This window comes from Triturus cristatus, chromosome 10 (genome assembly GCF_964204655.1).
Source record: "Triturus cristatus chromosome 10, aTriCri1.1, whole genome shotgun sequence".
Classification (NCBI taxonomy): domain Eukaryota; kingdom Metazoa; phylum Chordata; class Amphibia; order Caudata; family Salamandridae; genus Triturus; species Triturus cristatus.
Genome location: NC_140593.1, coordinates 323284814 through 323309422, shown reverse-complemented (window position 1 = coordinate 323309422; position 24609 = coordinate 323284814). Strand labels below are relative to the sequence as shown.

The 24609-nt window shown below is 42.2% G+C and overlaps 1 protein-coding gene across 1 annotated transcript in view; it reads left to right on the top strand.

The window, feature by feature from the left end:
- ST8SIA6 (ST8 alpha-N-acetyl-neuraminide alpha-2,8-sialyltransferase 6) overlaps positions 1 to 24609 on the top strand; it is a 375988-nt gene that overhangs the window by 103239 nt on the left and 248140 nt on the right. The window contains exon 2 of the mRNA XM_085631516.1: positions 10228 to 10356. Coding sequence (XP_085487642.1) covers positions 10228 to 10356 — 129 coding nt within the window. The remainder of the gene's footprint in view (positions 1 to 10227; positions 10357 to 24609) is intronic.

Genomic DNA, 24609 nt, shown 5'->3' with positions numbered 1-24609 from the left:
TGATGAGTGGGGGTGTCTGGAAATTTTGTGAAAGCAGATGTGATTGTTGAGGTATGCTGGGGCAATATAATGCAGTGCCTTAAAAGTGTGGACGAGGAGCTTAAATTGTGCTCATTTGTAAATGGGGAGCCAGTGGAGTTCCTTCAGATGTGGAGTGATGTGAGTGGGGCGTGGGAGGTTGACAGTGATTCTGGTTGCCAATTTCTGAATGGTCTACTGTGCAACCTTCTGGTGAGTTTTTTGTTGATCTGGGCATAGAGGGTATTCCCATATTCCAGCTTGTTCGTAACTAGGGCATGCATGATTTTTTTCCGGGTGCTGATTGTGAGCCTTTTGAAAATCTTCCTCAGCATCTTCAGGGTCTGGAAGTATGAGACAGTGATGGGATTGACTTGAGCAGTAATCTCGAGTTTGCTATTGATAACGATCTCAAGGTTCTTGATGTGGGTGGTGGAGGTGGGTGTCACTTTTAGCTCTGTTGGGCACCAGGTGGAGTCCCATGGTGATGTTCTCTTCCCAAAGATCACAATTTCAGTTTTGTCTTTGTTCAGCTTTAGGTAGTTGGTCTTCAGCCATTGGGTGATTTTAATCGTGCAAGCATTGAATTCGTATCCGGCTTCTGGGCATCTTGTCTGTGAGGTAGAGAACGAGTTGCATGATGTTGGTGTAAGAGAGGACCTTGATGTTGTGAGAGGGAATGAGGCTAGTTAGAGGGATCATGTATGCGTTGAAGAGGGTCAGGCTCCTGGAGGATCCTTGCAGAACTCAGCAAATGAGGTCACGGTCATCTGAGGGGTACGGTGCCATGCTGACTGACTACGTCAGTCAGGAAGTAGTGTTTTTGGATTCCAATGTCATGTAGGCGTTGGATGGGGTGGGAGATTGTTTTAAACATTGCGGGTAAGTCCAGGAAGAGGAGGGCTGCCAAGTCTCCTATTTCCAGAGTGATAGGGATGTCAGCCGTGGCAGTGATGACGGGCAGTGTTTCAGTGGGGCCCCTGAGAGGATGGACTTCATGGGGGTGTCGGTTTCTTCTGGGGTGATGACGGGCCATGCAGTTAGTATTGGTTCTTTTTATAAGGTCTGCAGGCATTTGGTGAGGTCTTTCAGTTTTAGTTGTGGGTTGAATTTACTATAAATGGCAGTGACTTAGTTGCATAAGAATTGAGAACGTTTGTTGCAGTGGTCTTGCGAGGGGAGTAATCAAGTTGAAGGCAGCCTATGGTGAGTTGAAATCATTCACAATGGTGAAATGCTTCTGTTGATGCTGGCATTGATGCGGTCTGCCACAGCAGTGTGTTTGGTGGTATGCATCATTTGGTGGTAGAGTCAAAGGGTGGATTGGAACGTGCTATCACCTGCATTGTCCTGTCTCATTCTTCATTTGCACTGTAGTTGTTAGCAGTGGCATCCAATCAGTCTGAGTTCCTCCTTGTACCAACCTGCCAGGGGTCTGGATCTTGTTTTGATGTTTTTGAGGGGGAGTGGAGAGTCAGTGCAGGAGGCAATCCAATTGTTGGAATTCTTGATGACTTTGGTGAGGCTTTTGCTGGATTGGGTTCATTAGGTGTTGAGAGTCAGGTTCCAGTCCTTGCCAGTGATGCTGTTCCAGTTTCGACGGACCGGTCTGGTGGTGGTGTATGTGCCTTGGACTGGGATGGGGATGCTGAGTTTTACAAGAGTGTGGATAGGACTGGTATGGGCTCCCTGATCGTATGTTGTTGAAGGTGGTGAAAATAGGGTCCAGGAAGTATCCAGGGACGTGCGTAGGTCCCTTTACTGTTTCATTGAGATCCAGGCATCCAAGGTTTCAATAAGTAATCTTGACTGGGAGTCAATGTGATCCTCCAAGTAGAAGTCTAGGTTTCTGAGTAGAGTATAATTGCTATCATAGAGGGAGAGTGGTGCAAACAAAGTATATGATGATGTCGTTTCAGTTTGTTCATGGTCCCAGTGATCTGTAGTTGAGAGAGCCACTTAGGGTGAAGATGGCTGTGACATGAAGCCAAATTGCAACCAAATTAATAATTTGTCAGAAGTTGGCTGAGGCTCATGTTTCGGATATCTGAAACAATTAAAAATGTGTCCAGTTGGATTAAGTATTTATTAGTTTTTCCTTAGCACATGTTTGAATATGCACACTAGGGAACATTTCACCCTAGGCAGCAGGGCACATAAGAGTCGAACTGTTGCTATACAGTGTAATGGATGTGTGCTAATAAAGCAATAGTCATTTGAAGACCATCCTTGACAATAATCCAATCTTGCATCACATTTCCCATGGGTTAAGTAGCCACCCGTACATTTCTGAACTGGCATCCATAGAAATTAGGCATTCTTTAAAGCTATACAAAATCCATTAAAGATGATTTAACAAAATATGTGAGTGAGGTAACACAAATATAATGATTTAAATGATCTCAACCAAATTATTTACTAAACTATATGTATATATTTATAAAAAACTCAAAACTTTGAAAAAGTATTTATACGTGGATCATGGTGCAATTTCTACAGTATCACCCACCAAGAAACTGCACCGGATGCATCATGTAGTAGGGAGTGTACACAACCGAGAATAAATATTGGCATGTTTAGTAATTCCTTTAAGTGGGGCACATTTATATATGAGTAGTGGGACATTTCCTGGGGTTCTGGTGTTCTATACACAGGATTTGGTTTCAAGAAGGAGGTATAGGTTGTGTTACATTTCAAATACGATGTAACTATTGGCAGCCATCGGAAAATCATCATTAAATTTGAAATCAAGTTTGTACGTGAAATAGAGATGAGGTAATTATACATGCAACTTGGACAAAACCATATTGTCCAAAAGCTGACATCACTCCCAGTGGTTTTGCCCAGCCAATCACAAATACATAATGAACATAGATAGAACTAAGAAGCACAGACACACAAATTGTTGTCCATTCATTGCTGGATCTACATGTCACCTGGATAAGAGTAGAATTCAAAGCCATAAGTGTGACTATGCAGTGCCTTCTGATACACTTTAAGGTAATATAGGGCTTGAGTGATGCAGGAGCTTATTGGGACACCATTTGGAAAAAGATGAAATCTGAAAGTGAAAGTGCTTTGGTGATGGGGAGGGGAGGCAGGAGACAGGCTGGAATCAGTCATATAGGAAATCAACTTCATAGTACTGTCCAGGACTGTAGCTAAATAGAGGCAATTAATCTAATACTCCCCCCAATAATGAATGTGTGTCCATTACCTCCTCAAATATAAAGAGTGTGCGCTCCCCCAAATTAAAACAAGCATTTGCAATGCAATTGGTCCCGCCTTTGGGACCGTATAAAGTATTTAGCCATGCATCACATTATCCTGGGTGCTGCCACATCTACTGTTCTTTAACATAGCACTGCATTTAGAAGTACTTGCAGTTTGACCCAATTTCCTAGTCTTTCAAAGGCATCACTAACTAGAATCAAATTCAAAACCAGATGCATGGCTCATAAAGCCACCAACTTGAAAACAATTCAACAACTGCTAAACTACTGATCATATCTCGGAGTAAATAAAGCCTAAGAAGTAAAAACTCCTTGCAACTTGAGAATCATAAATGTATAGCTCAAATATTAAGACCAGTCCTCCATGGAACATCAACCCACTCTTGGAACTCTCTATTCATCTAAGCAACTAACCAGCAGTGCGTAAAAATTTCAAATTAAAGATTTACTTTAGTATGTTCTGGATGTCATAGAACTCACTTCGGAATGTCAATTTGTTTGCCTTCTATCAGTTTTGAAAGTTGTCCAGCCCCTCTAAATTCTCTCCTCCAAAATTAGACATTCTGCCTTTTAGCTGGTGACCTGAATATTAACTAACTGTATATACAGGGGTGTCCCTCTGCAAATAGTGCTATTAAAATATGTAATAATATAAAAAATAATACATACAAATCAGTAAAATTTAAAAAGCAAATAAAAATATTTTGAAAAAAAATATTTAAAACCAACATGTGATGTAAAGAACCCATGGTCTATTTACGGTTGTCATCCAGGTCGTCATGACATCATGCCTTCTGGACGTTTCTAATACTATTCACTGTCACCAGGTATGGCATAGTTAAAGTGCTCAATGGAAGCAGCCCATGACTACAACTCTCATAGTAGTTGTCAAGTAACGGTCAAGACACAAAATGTGATGTCCTGGTGGCATGGAGCTAGGTAGGCACTCTAAATCTACTGCCTGGTGGGCATTCATGGAATATTTAATATCAATAGGGAATGGATCACTTGACCTGAGTAACCAGGGTTTGTAACATGTTAATTTAAAAAAACCCACATTCACGTACATAGGTTCTTGGTTCTCCGCCAAAATTAAAAACGTGACAGCATCATCATAGGGCTTCTTTTTTATATGCTTACCTCCACCCGGAGGAAAACCACTGGTTATTACAGTAGTGATCAAGGAAAGGTGAGTGTCAAGTGCCGTAGTGAAGTGAGTTAAAAAATGGGAAGTTTGGAGAACCTGGTATGTCCTGGACAGTATTTTTTAATAAGTCTGGAATCAAGGTAAGTAAAAACAGTGGTGTGTGTTGAAAGACGAATTATCAGTCTAACGCACTAGAAATGTCAGAAAAATAGGTCGACATGTTTCAGCCCTTAGAGCTCGCCCATGTGGGTTGAAGGGGCTTTCTTCAGGACCTCAGAAAAGTGAAAGAGGCTGTGTATAATGGCAGCAGCCTTACAGAACCGGGCTGTGGTTCGCTATTTTCGAAGAGGGTCATTAGTATCTTCAAAACCGGTGATACGGGCTTCAGCGGGGGACCGGCGGGCACATTAAGCCGGCTGCTTTTCCTGTTCAGAGCGACTAGTGCTCGCTCTTCCTACGGCGCCCCGTGGAATATGCAGTGTATACACCTACCACCCCTGCCCCCTTTTAATTTCCAGAGCTCACAAGGGGCCACATGTCTTGTGATGCACTTATACCCAGTCCTGGAGTTTTCGCGCACAGCATTTCTAGGTTTAGCAAGGTTTTTTTTACTGTCATCGCAAAAACATAATAACAAACACACTACGTAGGATCAAAACTAAGCCAGTCCGACTGAAGCAGTTCACTTTTCTGCCACTTTATCATGTTAATACTCACCTCCTTAGGTCTTCCACCCGTCACACTTACTCCCAAACTCTGATTACGCAAAAGTTAAACATAAATTGCCTATGACTTATGTTTAATAAAAAGCATAAATCATATACAATGAAAATAGCAGAAAACTATGGGTATCTTCGTAAAACGGTTGGAAAAAACTTTGACAATCCCAAAGTATGTTTGGATTGCCTGAGGTATTCAACAGCCATTTGGAAAGGAGGTTGACAGAGGCTTCAACAGCTTCCAAATTCTTCTTTTATCTGTGTTTTTTTTATTTAAATGTTGGTAAATGAAGAGCCTGTATTCTGCCTCTTGCCCCTATAGTACAGTTGAAAATATTACATGATGATTACGTCATCAATGACATCATGTACTAATCCTGGGCTTTACATTATCAACCTAATGCATTCTGGAAGGTGAAGTCTTTTTAGGTCTCGCCTGAGCCAGCGCACATGCGTTGCACTGCGAGACATTAGTAAGGGCTTTAAACTTTGGAACATACACTCGTGCGTGTGCTTTTGTTTCCTTCACCCGCTATTGGCCTTTGCATGCGTCTTTCTAAGAAAGACATGACGCAATTGGCCAAAGGCTGGTGTATGTCCCGCCTTCTCTCTGCCCTTGCCTAGATTCTGCGGGAACGAGCGTGACTTTTCTCCCTCGTCATGGCTCATTAAGCACAGCGTGCACTTTCAGCTCCAAACATGATCGCTTTCACTTGTTTTATTTATTTATTTACTAGAGCGCCGTAATGCCTTTGTGTACAGAACACCCCTCCCACATCCCAAGCATGAACCAGAGCGATGCTGTGGCTTGTTTCTTTTCTTTGTGAGCCACTCTCACTGCAGGCACAACGTATTTTTTTTATTAACGGAGCATTGCGCTTTAATGCGCTTTAAATTTTAAATGCAGTACTGGGCTGTACAGAGCCCTCATTGCTGTGCGTGCGCTACATGAACGGATATAATAGGCTCTTGCTCTACAAGGTCTGCTGGGTGTTTGTTTTGCAAATTCATACTGCGCAAACTGAACTCGAGTAGTAGAGACCTTTACAAGACACCCAGTTACATTACACAAGAGCACATTCACACAGGAACACATTGCCTTTTAGAAGGCACGGGAGATTAACTAATTTGCCCAGAATCACACATTGGTAAGCCAAGGCTGTGACTCGAACAACACCAGCTTCCGCACGCAATCATCATGCGTGATTAATCAATTACTCTCACGCAATCATCATGCGTGATTAATCAATTAATCTCCCTATAGTCCCCCTGTTTACTAAAAACGGGGTGCTAAGGAACATCCACATGCGCTATAAGAAGGGACCACCCCGTTAGATCTGTTTCGTGTTCTATCTACTTGCCGTTTTCAGTCTCTTTCTGCTCTCCCATGTGCCCCCTTCGAGATCCTCCTCTCCATCCACATTCTGCCAGCACCCTCCTACCCAATAGTCGTCCACCACCACATCCAACACCACCACCACATCCACCACCACCACCACGTCCACCACCACAACCACCATCACCACGTCCACCACCACAACCACCACCATCATGTCCACCACCACCACCACGTCCACCACCACCACCATGTCCACCACATCCACCCCCACGTCCACCACCACCACCACATCCACCACCACCACGTCCACCACCATCATGTCCACCACCACCATGTCCACCACCACGTCCACCGCCAACACCACCACCACGTCCACCACCACCATGTCCACCACCACCACCACGTCCACCACCACCATGTCCACCACCACCATGTCCACCAACACGTCCACCACCACCACCACTTCCACCAACACATCCACCACCACCACGTCCAACACCACCACCACCACGTCCACCACCACCACATCCACCACCACCATGTCCACCACCACATCCACCACCACCACGTTCACCACCACCACGTCCACCACCATGTCCAACACCACCACCACCATGTCCACCCCGACCATGTCCACCACCACCCCATGTCCACCACCACCACGTCTACCACCACCAACACCACCACCACTACCACGTCCACCACCACCATGTCCACCACCACCACCACATCCAACACCACCACCATGTCCACATCCACCACCATCACCACATCCAACACCATCACCACGTCCACCACCACCACCATGTCCACTACCACCATGTCCACCACCACGTCCACCACCACCACATCCACCACCATATCCACCACCACCATGTCCACCACCACCACCACATCCACCACCACCACCATGTCCACCACCACCACATCCACCACCACCACTACGTCCACCACCAACATGACCACCATGTCCACCACCACCATGTCCACCACCTCATCCACTACCACCACGTCCACCACCACCACATCCACCACTACCACCACGTCCACCATGTCCACCACCATGTCCACCACCACATACACCACCACCACCACGTCCACCACCATGTCCACCACCACCATGTCAACCACCACCACATCCACCACGTCCACCACACCACCACGTCCACATCCACCACCACGTCCACCACCACATCCACCACCACCACATCCACCACCACGTCCACCATCACCACCATGTCCACCACCACCCCCATGTCCACCACCACGTCCACCACCACCACCACCACGTCTACCACCACCACCATGTCCACCACCATGTCCACCACCACCACCACATCCACCACCACCACATCCACCACCACCATGTCCACCACCACATCCATCACCACCACCATGTCCACCACCACCACCATGTCCACCACCATGTCCACCACGTCCACCACCACCATGTCCAGACCACCACGTCCACCACCACCACATCCACCACTACCTCCCATGACAGGTAAAGTGTCACTGGAGGGCAGGGATAATAGGAGTGTCAACCCCGGCTGTACATGGGACATTTAAGGATGCATTGGGTGTGAGAAGACAGTAATAGGGGCTAGAAGTATTACACCAGACCCAAGATACATTTTGAAGAGGCGCAATGTCACAGGGGCTCCTGTAAAAGCACTCGCAGCATCTCTACCTCACAGTGACATACCTGCACGAGCCACTCACTCAAAACAAACCATGGCATAGCCAATAGGTCTCGCCTTTGGGACCTTATAAGTGTTTAGCCATGCAAAACTTGATGTTGTTGCACCAAGGATATTGTGCTGGATAACTAAACACTTATAAGGTCCCAATGGCGAGACCTATTGGCTATGCCAATGCTTGTTTTATTTTAACCGCTCCACATTACTTAAAAACACTTGCAAACAATCTGTACAAGGAAGGGAGCCCCATGACTATTGCCTGGTGGTATTGCGCCCGGTGGTCACCTTACAGAGTAAACAATGAGCTGTGAGTTCAAGATATAAACACTTATGTTTCCAGAACGGGGCAGAGAATCTGGATGTGTTCTACTGCCACCCGAATCCTCCAGGAGGAATGTCGGGCTTCGGACATAGTGCCGTTGGGCCCCTGGCTGATGGTGAGCCTGACTTCCAGCGTCGATTAAGCAAAATACAGATGGGAGCCACATATTGTTCCGGGCAAGTGTGGATTCTCCCCATCAGAGGAGTCCGATGTAGACGTTGATTCTTATGGCTCTCCTGGTTCCAGTTCATATTTCAGTCGAAGCCCTGCTACGTAGCTACTCGTGAACCTCAGGCCCAGGGCTCAAAATACATTTATGTACAAGTCCAATACAGCAGTGTTTAGTAAACCCGGGTATCCCTCCTTAAACTGAAGCATGGCTCTCTGTCGGCTTTTCCTGGCGCAGACCAGCAAAAATTAAAAAGGCCATCTGGTCGGTCTCTCTCTTGTTTTTGACACTCTCCAAATCCAGCAAGTCTTCTTCACTCTTTCAAACAATCAGAGGAGGAATTTGCAACAAATGAGTGATGTATACACAACAGCTCTGCTGCTGACCTCGCTCTTCCGTTTTTTCGTTTGTTACAATCAACCAGCCCACATTGTCTCGGCTGAAAGCGGGCATGGCCAGCTGAATGTAAGCAAAGCACATCGTCGTGCTTAACGTAGGAGAAATTCAATAAAGAAAACTGTACACTACTGTGTAACAACCAAGTAAAGGGGCCAGTAGCCTTGGGAGGCTACAAATGAAGACAAGGCTGTACTAAGAAGGGACTAACAAGCCTTTTTATGAATCAGAAGACAGCATTTACGAAGGACAAAGACACAAGCCAATTAAAAATATGGGCGGGGAGTGGGCGGGACTTCTCTCCCGTACTGTACTACAACAGATCATCGACAGAGCAGCGCTTACGCGCTGGCTCAGGCTCGACCTAAAAATGAATTGCATTCAGGTGTACTAACTACTCCTCCTCCCCAAATAATGTGCCTATACCTCAAATACCTCCTCTTAATGAATGCTGTGGCCAAATGAATAGTGCTACCATTCACCCTCTTTGAGCCAGTTACTGAGCAATGCCAAGTAAGCAAACAAGTACCCATGTTCAGATTTGTCAATACATTTTGACATGCTCTAAATATATATTTTTTTCTTCAACATAGCAGAGGCACTGATATGTAGTTGTAGTTTTAAAGTTGAATCCAACCTCTGTACAATCATGCAGAGTTTACAAACCAGTAATCTATGGATGTAGCGGCCGATTCACAAAGAGTTTACTGTGATTTACTCTTGTGATACTCCTGGCTTACTCATTACCTTTAGGAGTAAGCTTAGAGGGAGCCTTCAATCCTGGAACACAGGAACAATCCAGGAGAACTACAAGAGTAAGTCAAAGCTACTAGTAGCAAAATCTTTGTGAATTGGCCCCAATATCTCCTAGCCTTTTGGAAACTGTTTATGATCCTTGTTCATCAATGTTTCTTCAAATGAATTCTCAAAACTCTACCGGGCTAACCTAAAGGAAGGCTTCCAAGTTACCTTGCTTTATCCTAGAACAAGTAATTTCGCCACATTTCTGCTAATTTATCAGCACATTCCCTTTTTCCATGGGATTCACGTAGATTACTTTTTTAATGGAAGGTGAAGAGTAAGTGGGTCTTATTTATTTGTGATGATATTCCTAATGTTCGACATAAACTGGAATCTGTTTTGCTTTTGTAATTAGAATCAACCTGCCTTCTTTCCTTTTTTAGGAATAAACACAGCAAAGAACGAAAACCTTTTCCCAACATTACACAGCCAAGACAGGGTCAACTTGTAACCCGAAATGTAGTTGCTTCTACATCAAAACCAGACCATCGAACATCACAATCCAATCAGAGGTATGTGGTCTTCCTGGCCTATGTTTTAGGCTTACAATAAAATATTGTATTCATTTAAAAAACAGAGCAAATGTGCCAATAGAAAATAGGTATCTTGTTGCTGTTTTTGAGGGGGCCCAGGTAGTAATTTTAATTGATCAATATAGTGAGATTTTGGTTGAGGGTTCTTGCATGTGCTAAGGTTGGAATTGTGTTTTCTGGATTGAAAAAACTGAGGAAATAGCGAACATCTAGGTATAAGTAATGATCTCTGCCTGGGCCCTATGTGTAAACAAGACTGTTTACAAGTGACAAGAAGTCAGAATGCTGCCAAATAATGGTAATGGATGAAAAAAGGCTCTCAGTCTGCTTTTTACCTATGCTGCTATAAAAAAAAGAAGTTGTTTGTGAAAATCGAAAAAACTTAAATGGAAGATATAGGAGCTACAAGAAGATGCCTTATTTTCAGGAAAAGGTATTCGTTCACATGTCTGAGGTCATGCTGGAATGGAAGGCAGTGCTGTTTTTGAGTCGGGTATCCAGGCAGTGTGTTAACTACTCTCCATTGACTTTTCTTTTTACCTTCAGGCCAAGATATATAATCCTGGCAATGTCGTCTGCCTTCTATTCTTCTAATGTTGGCAAATTGAATATTATTTTGTTGGCTAATAGCAGCACCGTATATTTATATTGTATAAAAGCTTACTGTATAAAAGGGTACAGAAAACAAATCATTACTTTCCCAAAGTACAAAGTAGAAGATGATTGCTGGATGGACAAGAACATTGTAGCCTCTAAACTGGAAGTTTATTCTTCAGATTGGAAGTTGCAGTGGAATGCTCTATGAACAGATGCATGGATATGCTGAAGTGAAGCAAGTAACAGAAAAGCCACTGTTAAATGTCGACAAGGCGACTTGCTTTAGGAATTTTGCTTAGGTGAGACACTGTCGGTACCTCAAATGATACTGTCTATCTGTCCTTTATGGAAGAAAAGACAGGGATGGCAGTTTAGACATAAGATCACTCCTCACAGTAAAGATAGAAGCTTGATTCATCTACTCCTAGAAGAAGATGAATGTGTTTTTAAATGACCCAATATGGCATGATCAAATGTGCAAATGAATAAGACATTGACTGAAAAGCTGGGTAGGATATAAAACATATTTTTGGATTAATCTGATATGTACATCCGTGTTCCACAGTGTAGTAATTTTTTTTAAAGGTATTTGAACTAATTTATTTTATAATGTTACACCTAAAATGGTATTTAATCTAGGAGAGGCTTGGTTACTTTGTGAGAAGAAACTGAAATCAATGTGCAGCTGCTAATCATAACTCATCAGCCTCCCATGCATGACTCTGGGTGGCACACATAATGTTAAGGAATGTCCAGTTGCATCTGAGTGAAACTGAATCGCAGGATATCAACCCAGAATTTCTGGTAGTTTCTGTTACTAGTTGCCTAAGGTTTCTCTTCTTTACTCACCTTCATTCTTTCTTTTGTCATTTTCTCCCCTTATTTTCTTCCTTTGGATTTTCATTTTTTAAACATAGTTGCATATAAGTTATTTTATTGTTTCCACATGGACTTTGTTATTCTTTCATTAATTGCGCTTTAGCCGAAAGTGTAAATAAATAAGTCAATAATTAAAATAATGATGGCACTTCATGAAGGATTTTATACACAGTACAGTTTTTCACCTGACATTTTCACCTAAATATAACACCCCTCTAACTTTTGTTTTTTACATTGAATTTTGAACGATTTTTAAAAAAGGTAAATTAACTTATTATTGCAATTCCTAGCTATAACATCACTATAATCTTAGCTTTTTTCAGTTACTTTCTAAATTAAAATAAAAGTAAAATAAGATGTTCATCTCCAAGCGTGGCATGGGGTTGGGTTCAGGGCCTGGCCTGTGGCGACAGGACTATTGGCTTTATCAAGATGTCAACACAGCACCATATATTAAGCAGACCTATGGGCTTTGTCAAAAAGTCACCAATAAATATAACTAAGTTTATACTTTATAAATTCATATGTTGCAACGTTTAATAATAGCGATTGTCTCAATTTATTTTAATAAAGTATTTAATGACCCAGAAGACTTGCTGTGTTTTTTTTTTTTATGTTGCTTGAGGCTGATATGCTCCATGCTTCCTCCACAACATAAAAAAGTGTTTGGTGGTGCCGCTGCTCCTTCTAGAGCACCACCAGGAAGAACAAATATAAATAAAAGAAGCACTAGGGGGCGCTCCTTGCAGGAGCAGTGAATAATAAATCAGTGGCTCCTTACTCTAATTTATTTTTTTTTAAAATTACTTTTTGTTATGGCGCAGAGTTCCCACCTAGGGAACCTACGCATGTTTTTTAGTTGGGGGCCATGGGGGAGCCTCAAGTACCCTGTGGTCCCTGCCAGCTCGCCAGCTGTAGTGTAGTTCCTACCAATCCATAGGATCTGCACATTGTGTTGAAAACATAAACTAGGGGCTTAGTGCCAAGACTGATTATCGTCACCCCCGCAGGATATGTTGGCCTAGAAACCAGCTAGCTCACAGTGCCACCGTAAGCCCCTCCCTTACCTTACCAGGGAGCATATTGTTTTCTGGCAACCACTGATCATGACAACCCTGACCCCTCAGGGATCATGCAAACAGTACAGAACCTGTTGCTCAGTCACTCGTGCTCACTTTTTCTCAGAGAAATATACAGAGCATATACAGTGGGATGTTTTCAATAATATTTATTGAACCAACGTAATTCTTGCATAAAATATATGTGCTGCAATGATTAGTAGACAGAAGCTGATAAATGTGATTACAAGCACCAAAAGTGTAAATAGTAGATAGTTCTACCATGTTGCTAAAACAATGAATATAAGGCATATAAAACAACGCAGTAATCGAGTGTACTCCTACTATGCGATCCCTACTCTAAGTGTACCTAGAGTGTGTGTAGGTATAGAGCCAAGAATCCCCCCAAGGGACGATCCAACCTCATTACCTGATGGGATAGGATGAAGGACCCCATCTTGGTCACAAACTGGACACCCCTCACGAGATGTCAGACCGCTGCACGGTGAAGTCTCAGTATGCAGGGACCCTCGTTGTCAGCGGAAGTGCCTCCTCTGCTAATCTATCGGGATGCTCATCTTTTATAATAAAAAGCAGCCTTGCTATGTTTGTATAGATTAGTAATGTTATGGTTATGTAGATAGCCCTGTCGCCCCGTGGATGAACATAGTGATGACATTTGTACATAGTGTGAAACAAGACTTGTACATGATGTTCAGGGTGTTGTGATAATGTTTTGCAAAGCTAGATGTGTAAACAAGTTTAGTTTCAGGAAAACGAATCCAACACTGTTGTGCATGCAAATATGTGCAAAAGGTCGCAGCTGAAAATGTTATTTGTGAGGACAAAGTGAGAAATAAGCTGCTTCGCTACATGGGCCTAACTGGATCATATAACACAGCCAGCACCCATAGTGAGTGTCAGCAGGAGACGACTATTATTTTTAAGTGGGTGCCTGATGCCCAAACATGGCACCCACAACAGCTGCAGTCGTTGAGAGGTGTAAGGGGAAACCTGTGGGATAAGGGTCCCCTGGACGTTGCTCACGTCGGGCCTTGGGGAATGGGATCCCCCGTGGCCAGTGACTTTCTTTTTGCCCCTTCCCCAAAATGTTGAATTCGGCCACAAGGGAAGAGGGCCTCTAAGAGGCTAAGTGAGGGAGACTGTATGACCCCGTCCCATAAAAAACACATTTGGCTCCGGTAGATGGCCTAATTAAGGCTCAGGGCAGCTATGCTCCACCTCACAATTATAATTAAAGCGTCCCCGAGAGGTGGAGTTCCGGGGCCTAAAAAAGGCTTTGGTAGGGGGCCATGCAGTCCCCAGTCCATAAAATATCAAACCGCTGACTCCCACGTCCTGGCCCCACCCCAGGGCTCATTTCATTTTAAAAACGGACAAGAACCTGCATTTTTATTTATTTGAGCAGTGGATCATCAGCAGATCCACAGCGCCAATAAAAATAAATATGTATTTGGCCCCAGTGTGGGTACCTCTGGGACCCCCCTCCCCACCGGGTCTAGGGTGGTAGGATATCCCTACCCTACCCGCTATGAATTTTTTATTACCTTTTTGGGCCATAGGTTCATACCTTCCTTTGCCCAAACCTTACTTACACTATCCTTCTGAGTTCTCCCATTCTGTAAACAGACCTTTAAATCTTGTTCTGATCTCTTCACATTCAAAGACGAGGGTCGAATGTCAGACACTGTTTTCTGAAGGAGATTGTTTGCATTTATTTCTCTGACTTCAAAGTGAGAGAATTTATGCAACATTCTTGCAGGATACTGGGGGCAAGAAATTGTTTTTTCTAGCACACAGCAACATTTAAATAAACGGTGTCAGTATTTCTGAATATATCAGAATTAGGAACACAAGTGAAACACATTACTGAAGTGTGTTGGAAACAAAAACTTTAATACGATCAAAACAAAGCATTACACTAGGTGATGCAATCTCCCCACATTTTCGTCTTTGCACTGTATATTAGTAAAATTGTATGTCTGTGCATATGTAACGGTCACTTCAATTGAAAATGTGTTATCTGTAATGGCAGTGCACTACCATACCATGAATACTCCACTCTACAACACTCCACTCTACTCTGCACTAATCCACACCACTGCATTCTACTCTGCACTAATCCACTTTACACCACTCTACTTCACTGCACCCTGCACCACTATATTCTATGCCACTGCACTTTATGCCACTGTGCCTCATTTTCTACCCTGTACCACTCTACTCTATGCCAATGCACTCTTCACCACTCTACTCTATGCTTCTGCACTCTTCGCCACTGCACTCTACACCACTACAGACTAGGCCATATCAATCTACTCTCAACAACTCCACTCTATGCCACTGTACTGGACGCCACTATGCAATACTACACTCTACGCCACCACACTCTATGCCACAGAACTCTATGCCAATACATTCTATGCCAATGCACTTTGCTGTGTTACACTCAACTCAATGCCCCTGTACTCTCCACCAATCCACTGCACACCCCACTAATCTCCTCTGCACCACTGCACTCTACACTACTTTTCTCTATGCCATTACACTGTATGCCACTCTACGCAAATGCTCTCTACTTGCACCACTCCATTCTATGTTACTTCACTTTACTCTGATACAATCTGCTGTATGCCTACTCTAATCCACTCTGCACCACTCCACTTTCTGCCACTGAACTGAACGCCTCTCTACTCTTAACCACTGCACTCGATGTCAATGCTCACTACATAACTGCACTCTGTGACTGCACTCTACGCCACTGCACTCTACGACACTGCTCTCTTCGCCACTCTACTCCACTCTACACCACTGCACTCTGACACTCTATTCTACAACACTGCACTCTTTGCCACTGTACTCTACGCCGCTCTACTCTGCACTGCTCCACTCTATGCCACTGCACTATATGCCACTGCACTCTGGACTATACTCCTCTCTGCACCACTCTATAGTACTCTTCTCTGCACCACTGTACGCCACTGCACTTTATGCCATTCTGCTCTACTCTGCACTCCTCGCCACTGCACTCCATACCACTCAACTCTACTCTGCTCCACTGCCCTCTGATTCACTCAACTCTACGCCACTACACTCTGCACCACTGTATTCCACACTACGCTATGACACTGTGCTCTATGCCACTGCACTCTACACCTTTCTACTGTACTCTACTCTTTGCCACTACACTCTGTGCTACTCCACTCTGTGCCACTGCACTCTGCACCACTGCACTGTACTATGCATCACTCTAATCTACACCACTGTATTTTACACAGTTGAATTAAATGCTACTGCACTCAATACCACTGCACTCTACAACACTCTACACCAGTCCACTTTTTTCTATGTGACTCTAATGTCTGCCACTCTAAGCAACTTCATACTATGCCACTCCAATACACAACACTCGCTGCCACTCCACTCAACAACACTTTACTTCACCCTTCGCCATTCCACTCTACTACACTCCACGCCATTCTCCTCTGCGCAACTATGTTTTAGCAATGCTGAATAGCAGCCATGGTGGTATGCAACATGGCTAAAACACATTGGCAAAGCCAATAGCTCTTGCATAGGTGAGACCTATTGGCTTTGCTAATGCTTGTTTAGGGCATGGGACTGAATTTCTGAGCCCTAAAATGGCTGCTGCCACATATTTGTTGATTTGGTGGCAGCCAATCAGATCTTATATTGAGATCTGAGAGCTCCACCGATTCTCCATGGTGTGTAATAAACATTTTTTTCAACCTTAATTTCACAAAAACTACTGAATGGATTTACACAAAATCTCAAAAAGCACACTTTCTCAGCCAAGATCTAGTTTTCTGCCAAATTTAGTGTGATTCTAGTCAGACGTTTTGGCTGTAGCTATGTCTAATTTTCCTATTGAAAATTAAATGGGGAGAACACATTTTGGGTCCCCCAAACCCCTCTTTTTCTTGGGCCCTGCTTGACAGATCCTTCACAACTTTTTAAGATGGAGCTGATGTGGATGAGACAGCATGCTTTATATTGAATTGGATGAACTGTAATTTGTTAAAACAGATAAAGCTGAGATTCCTATTCTTAAGAACATGTCTTTCTGAAACTATTATTCCTGGCCCCCATGCCCTAGAATTGGGACCAGCGTCTCTACCCAAAGCATAAACAAAAAGTCTTGTAGTTCTGGGAGTCTACAACCTTACCTTAAAATCACAAATAGTAGTGGTAATACCTAAATGCATATTTATTATGAAAATGTTACCTATTCTCTCATTAGAAGCATATAAACTTCTTTTAACTGCCGCTACTAGATTATGCCAACACAATTTATGAAGGGCTACCTAAGAATCATCTCCACAGGCTTCAGATTATACAGAATTAAGCACAAAGATTTTTCTACTATCAAGACGTACTGATGCCACCTTACAAGGCACAGTATTCTCATTAATGATGTTATTTTAAATGTTGGTTGCAGTGATGTTATCAATGATATTGTAGAACATGTCACAAGTGTTTTAGTATGTGGGGGTAATTAGCTGTGCATGGCAAGGGCGCACGCTATAGTTACCTTAGGGCACATGTTATAGTTGATATAACTTGTGAATTTCAGTGTTTTAGTTTAAAATGTTAAGTTGTCACTGAAAGTTCCCCTAACTATAACACATCTTAACCTTTCATTTTTCCAGTGAATTTCCAGGTTTTTTCATGTAAAGTAATATTTTGTTACCACATAAAAAGCTGACCCCCAATTGAAAGGAGGGGGCATGCAGGCTATCTCTCCCAGCCACTATGGGCACCCAGGGACCCCATCCCCTGGGCTGTATTTTTTTTATTAAGGGGAGGGGGTGTGGCCCACTCACCGAGCCTTTACATCCCCAGGGATCCCCTGGGGTCTTTTTTCATATGTATACTTTTTATATTTTGGTGTGCTGACCATTTGACAAAGTCAGTAGCTCTGCGTTACTTAAAATGACACCCTTTGTATTGTTAAATCACATAGTCAGCCTATGCCCAACCCCACGCCATGCAAACCCACACTACATACAGTGATAGACATCTTACTTTACGTAATAAAAAGCATCAAAATTCACTGAAAAAAAACAAAGGTTAAAGCAACATTAAAGTTAAATGAAAATGCCAGTTAATGCATAATGTTCTTAAAAAAAAAAAAGGTAAATCTATTAGGATGAAAAATACAAATTACATTAATTGTCATATAAAGCGAGCAATTATAACATTGAAATGGGAAAAATAATCACATATCAAGTAAAAACAATTTGGAATGCTGTGCTAGTTAATAACCATACATGTTAGTTAAACAGAGATAAGATTGTGGAAAAGGTGTGGCGCAGCGGCCAGGGCAACTGATTCCAGAACGTGGGGGTTCACGGTTTGATCCCCGGTACTGGCGGCAGATCAGCCCAGCACCATGTGACTGAGGGCAATAGCTCGCTTAATCTTCCTGATGGCCCCCAGCGTCTTGACACCTTCAGGTAATAGTTTGTGCTTTACAAATACTGAATAGAACTATAGAACTCAATAATATTAACAATCATGCAAGCAACATAGAATGGAGGCTTCAGGACTTCTTGCTCTGCAGGTGGTCGTATATTATAGTGTTTCGCACTTCTATCGATGTATTGAGTGACACGGAGCCATAATAGTAATCGCTTCATAGCGAGAGAAGGGGGATAGGCATAAGCTGTATCTAATCTGTGGTTATGACAGACTGCGTACCACCAAGCCTGGAAAGACAATTTAGATAAGTCTTTCCAATTTTTGGTGATTTGCTGAAATGCAACTGCTATGAGCAAGTCCAAAATTGGTGCACTTAAGGAACAATCCTCCCAGTCATCTGACAAGGAACCTAAAACAATATTAGCGGGGGAAAGAGGTGCTACACATTCAAAAATGTTGACTATCTGCTTCCAGACTTCCTCTCCAAAAATTTTAACAAAAGGACAGTCAAAGAGTAGGTGGTTTAAATCGGCGTGTGCTGAAGAGCAGGATGAGCAAACGTCTAACATGTCTGTGTTTATTCTATGCAGGGTTGAGGGAGAAAGGAGGAGCCTTTTATAAATATAAAAAAGTGTTTGAGTGGTGTTAGCTGCTCTAGAGGTTTCCCTGATCTTAGTCCAAATTTTTATCCAGGTGGAAATTGACTAAACCTTTCCAAAATCTTATTCCCAAGCTAATTCTATCTCCGTTTTGTCTGTGGTGTTAGTGGACTTGTTAAAAAAAGAGTAAATGGTGGAAGCTCTAGGGTTTGTGTGAACGAGATTACAAAAAAGACTATTGTTTTGCGAGGTATAGGGGCAGATGAAGGAAATTGGGTAAGGGAGTGGCATAAAGCGTCATATAATAGTAGGTATTTATTTTGAAATGAAGGAGGAAGGACAAATAAGGGGCTAGCCTGAGAGAAGGATATTACTCTATCTGCTTCAAATAATTGATTCACCCAAAGTAATCCCTTTTGTCTCACAGTTTTCCAGTAGAAAGGTTTACCTTTGATCAATATCAGTTTATTATGCAATAAAGTGGTATAAAGAAACATTTCGCGATTATCAGGGAAGAATGAAAGAACCGATTCTAAAAAGTGTCATGAGTGTTTAAGAATGGGAGTGGATATATGCTGGGGTTTGCGGGTGAACGATAGGTATTCCTTAAAGGAAAAGGGAGATAAATAAGATTGCTCAAGTGATACCTAGAGAGGTGGAGCTTGTGAGGAATCGGATATCCAATTGGAGGTTTGGCATAATAGGAATGCCCTATGGTATCAGGGAAATTAACACCTCCCTCTGCTTTTAAGCGCATAGGTTTTAATAAAGACATGCAAGCATTCTTGTTTGTTGTAGAGAAAAGAAGAAAGTGTAAAATTGATTTTCTTGAAGGATTTTGAGGACATAGCAAATGGAATATTAGAAATAGTATCAAGAATAATAGGAGAAAGCATCCTTTTGATAGTATCTAAGTGTCCCCACCATGACAGATAAAGTGGATGCCATCTGCTCGTCAAGTCAACCAATCTTGACAAATATTTCTCTACATTCGTGGATATGGAACTTTTAATTGACGAAGCAAAATAAATGCCTAAATATTTTATATGTTTGGGGTTCCAAGTAAAATTAGTACTGATAAAGTCTTCCTTGAAGGTAAATTTGGTCAGGGGTAGAATCTCGCATTTATCATTGTTTAGTTTATAACCAGAGATGAAAGAGTATGAATTCACCTCTTGTAAAAAGGAGGGAAGGGAAGATTGAAGATTTGAGATAAATAATCAAGGGTGGGCGTAGTGGGGCTATGTGGAGCAACGCGTAGGGTGGCAAAATCTACGCACACTCGCGCGATCCGCGTAGCCCCACTACGCGCTGCCCGCCTCCCGCCCGCCCTAATTTAAAAATAATTAAAATAAGTTTAAAAGTAAATAAAAACCTCTTACCTTAAGCACGGCGTCCCGGGGCTCCCTCTTCTTGCTGATGGTAACTTCTTTATGCAAATGCACATACGCCCGCGCATGCGCATCTCTCGTGAGGAATGCGCATGCGCGGGCATCTGCGCATGCGCATTTGCATGAAGAAGTTACCGTCAGCAAGAAGAGGGAGCCGCGGGACGCCGCGCTGAAGGTAAGAGGTTTATATTTACTTTAACCTTATTTTAATTATTTTTAAATTAGGGCGGGCGGGAGGCGGGTGGCGGGCAGCTCTGCCTCGCTACGGTGTGTGCGTAGCACTGCCTGCTTCGCCTACTTCGTAAATGGCGAAGCAGGCAGTGCTACGTGCACTCCGTGGGCGAAGCGGAGCACGATGCCCAGGGTTATAAATAATAAGATGTCGTCAGCATATGCTGCCAACTTCACTTGTAATATATTAGATTTGAAGCCATGTATTTCCTGGTTTTGGCATATTTTAGATAGGAAGGGCTCTAAGGCTAAATTGCAAAGAAAAGGAGACAAGGGGCAGTCTTGCCTCACCCATCTCCCTAAGGTAAAGAATGGGGGAGAATTGCTATTAACGTAAACGGCTGCTTTAGGATTTGAATAAAGAAGAGAAATCATTTTTGGACCAAATCCAAACCATTTGAGATATTGAAACAAAAAAGGCCAATGGACTCTGTCAAATGCTTTCTCAGCGTCCAATGCAATTGCCACTAGAGACTCGTAAAAGTGGGAAGATTTAGAAAGAATATAAAAAAATAGTCGAGTATTAGCTGTAACGTAGCGTCCTTTAACAAAACCTGACTGTTCCCTGCCAAGAAGATCTGGAAGGTAAAAGTCCATTCTCAAAGCCAGGGCTGTGGAGAAGATTTTATAGTCTATGTTCACTAAAGAAATTGGTCTGAAATTCTTGCAATAATGCAAGTCTTTACCATCTTTGGGAATGAGGCAAATCATGGTTTCAAGGAATGAACCTGAGGCTTTGCCATTATATAAGAAAAAAGATATGAGAGTAGATAATTTTGGGATGAGTAGTTGAGAAAATTGCATATGAAATTCTACAGTGAATCCATCGGGACCTGGAGCTTTATCCTTTTTGAGTGCATGTAAAGCTTTATGTAATTTGTCTTGTGAGATATCCAACTCAAATGGATCAAGATTTAATTGTGTATCAAAGGGTTTCGTTCTGGAAGATAGATATTCTGTAATTTGAGAATCTGAGGGAAAGGTATCTGGTGTATATAAATAGAAGTGATGAAATTCTTCTAGCATCTCAGAATGCTTATATTTAAGAGTTTGTTGGGAACCTAGAATTGATTCAACGTTATGTCTATTTTGTTAAATTGTAATGTAATTTGCCAGGAGTTTGCCTGACTGCTTAGAATTTTGCACTGGATTTTAGAAGATATAATGAGGCATTATCTGTAGATTCTTTATTGAATTTGAGTTTGGAATCAATAAGTTCATTTAAACAGTCTTTTGACCTAGAGATAAAGTAGGAGTGTTCCAATTCCTTTATTTTTGCGAAGAGATCAGTAGATTGTTTCCGAGCAAAGTGTCTCTTTTTGGAGACGTAGTTACTGATAAAGTCATTTGCTGTCGCTTTAAAGGCGTCCCAAATGATGTAAAGAGGTAAGTCATCCAAATTATTGAGGTTAAAGTATTCCTGCACTAAGGAGGTAAAAGAGGAGGTAAAATTAGGGTCATGAAGTAAGGAATTACTAAAGCGCCAACGATTGGATAAATTGGGTTTTTTCAGAACGTCTATTAGGATAGAAATTGGGGCATGATCTGAGATTATAGAGCCAAGGTCAGCAGATTGTAAGTACTGTGAAATGTTATGGGAGATAAAAAGATAATCAATACATGACTGAGTTTGGTGTACCGGTGAAAAATAAGTGTACTCTCATGGTGGGATTGCAAAGTCTCCTGGCATCTAACAACTTCCGTTGCTTAATGGTTTGTAAAAAAAAGTTTGTGAGCTGTGTTCTGTGTGAAGGAAGTTAGGGAACTATGGACAATAAAAGGATCTAAGATTTGGTTGCAATCACCCGCCAAGAGGAAATTGTCGTGAGAATATTGTGAAAGATTTTTTGTGAGATTCGCCCAAAATAAAGAATCTCCTGTGGTCGGAGCATAAATGTTAAAGAGAGAAAGTGAGATCTTTTCAATCATCTACTCAGTGAAAAGCCATCACACAACATCGTCAGAATCCTGGGTAAGTAATTTGACATTTAAAGACTTGCGACATAGAGAGGCAACGCCATTCCTTTTGTCATCTACTGGGGAGAAGAAAACTGTACCACCCAATCCCTTTTTAATTACAAAGATTCTTTTTCGGTGAGGTGGGTTTCTTGTAATAGAGCAATGTCTGCACCAAGCTTAGATAAGTGTGCTAGTATACTTTGTCTTTTGATGGGGGAATTTAAGCCTCGTACATTCCATGAAATAATTTTCAATGACATAAGAACTTCAAGAATGAAATAAACCACAATATGTATATGTAGGAGATAGCACAGAACATACCTTATAATTCCGAATGAGAAGATAAGCATCATTCCGAACAAGAAGAAAACTATCGTAGAAATTGCTTGAAAGTCAGAATTAACATAATAAGGAGATTTAGAGGAGCAAAGAAAATATTGATGAAGAATATAAAGAGGGGACAGAAAGAAAAGAGATAAGTGAAATAAGGAAAAGAAGACAAGAAAAAACACAAAAATAAGAATAAAAATAGACAACGGAATACTCATACCTACAAATCTCTAAAAGAAAGTGGGGGGGAGAAACCACATGGAAGGACGGCACATCCGGACTCCGTCGACAGGACAAACGAACCCCCTGAATCAATGAGATATAGAACATTGACAGGCACAAATACCGCGTTGTCTACAAAGGAGAAACAACAAAAACATATCAACTTTAAGTATCAACAAAAGTACAGAGACAAAGCATCAGAAGAATATAAAAACAGTAGTAAATATTCTATGGCATTTAAAAAACAAAACAGTTCTGATAATCAGTGAAATCCTGAAGTATTAATTTGAATAGGAAGACAAAGGTCTTGAAGTATTCATGGTCTCTGACTTGCAAGAGTTTATAAAGCTTCTCAATTTGCTGTGATCCTCGTAGGCAGTCGTGTTTTTTCTGTATGTAACTTTAAAGAGGTATGGGTGGAAAAAGCCATAATGAGTTCCCAGTAGATGAAGCTCCGGTCTCATGCTGAGGAATTCCTTACGTCTGTCAGCCATGTTCTTAGAGTAATCCTGGGAAAAGATTAAAGTGTGACCAGAGCCAGAAATGCGGTTGAGTGATTTTGCAGCTGAGAGAACTTTGAGTAGATCTGTGTATTCCCAAATATACAAGATAACGCCTCTTGGGCGTCTTGGAGTAGAAACCATAGCAGGCAAGTGACCCAGTCGGTGAGCATGTTGTATGTTTAAAGAAGTGTTTTCAGGAATTTTAATAGTTCTGGGAGAACATTTGTGAAAAAAGTGAGTGGATCCAATCCCTCCACATTTTCAGGCACTCCAAAAAATGTGTAGATTATTTCTTCTGTTTCGATTTTCAAACTCTTCAATATGTTTTTGTAAAAATGAAACTTGAGTCTCGAGAGAATTGACTTTATTTTCAGTATCGCTGAAAAGAGAGACGTTGCGCTGCACTGCCACCAAGCATTCGTCCATTTGAGACCATCCTTCTGTGAGGCATTGCAATTTATTATTTGTTTCTTCCATAAAAGGATGTAGGGTTTGAATTTCATCTAGCAACAGGTCTAATGAAGCTGGAGGAGGGGATTTTGTAGGAGAAGGCGGGTCTTTCTTGAGACGTTTTGCTGAAGCCTTCCCCAAGACAGTCGAGCCAGAGCTTGTGTCAGACATAGCATCATTTTTAGGAGAAGAGGCTGCTAATGAGGCTTCCATAGCTGCGAATTTTGAGAAGATCTTGGAATTTTTGATAAATTTCTTTTGCACCACAGACTCAATGCAAGAATCAGCTTTCCTCAATCTCCCCATCAGGCGACACATTAACAAGTAAATAAAAGTCCACAAAGTCGTTAAGGTACTGCAATAAATATGGTACTGTTCTGGGAGAGAAGCTAGGCAACTCCAAAGACCAAAAAGATCACGGCCACATTTCACATAATCAATACAGGATCAGCTATCCTCAAATTCCTCATATGATGGCCATTTAATAGGTAGAGAAATGTTCCACAGAGTCGCAAAGGTAAAATAGTGAATATGCTGATATTATAGGGAG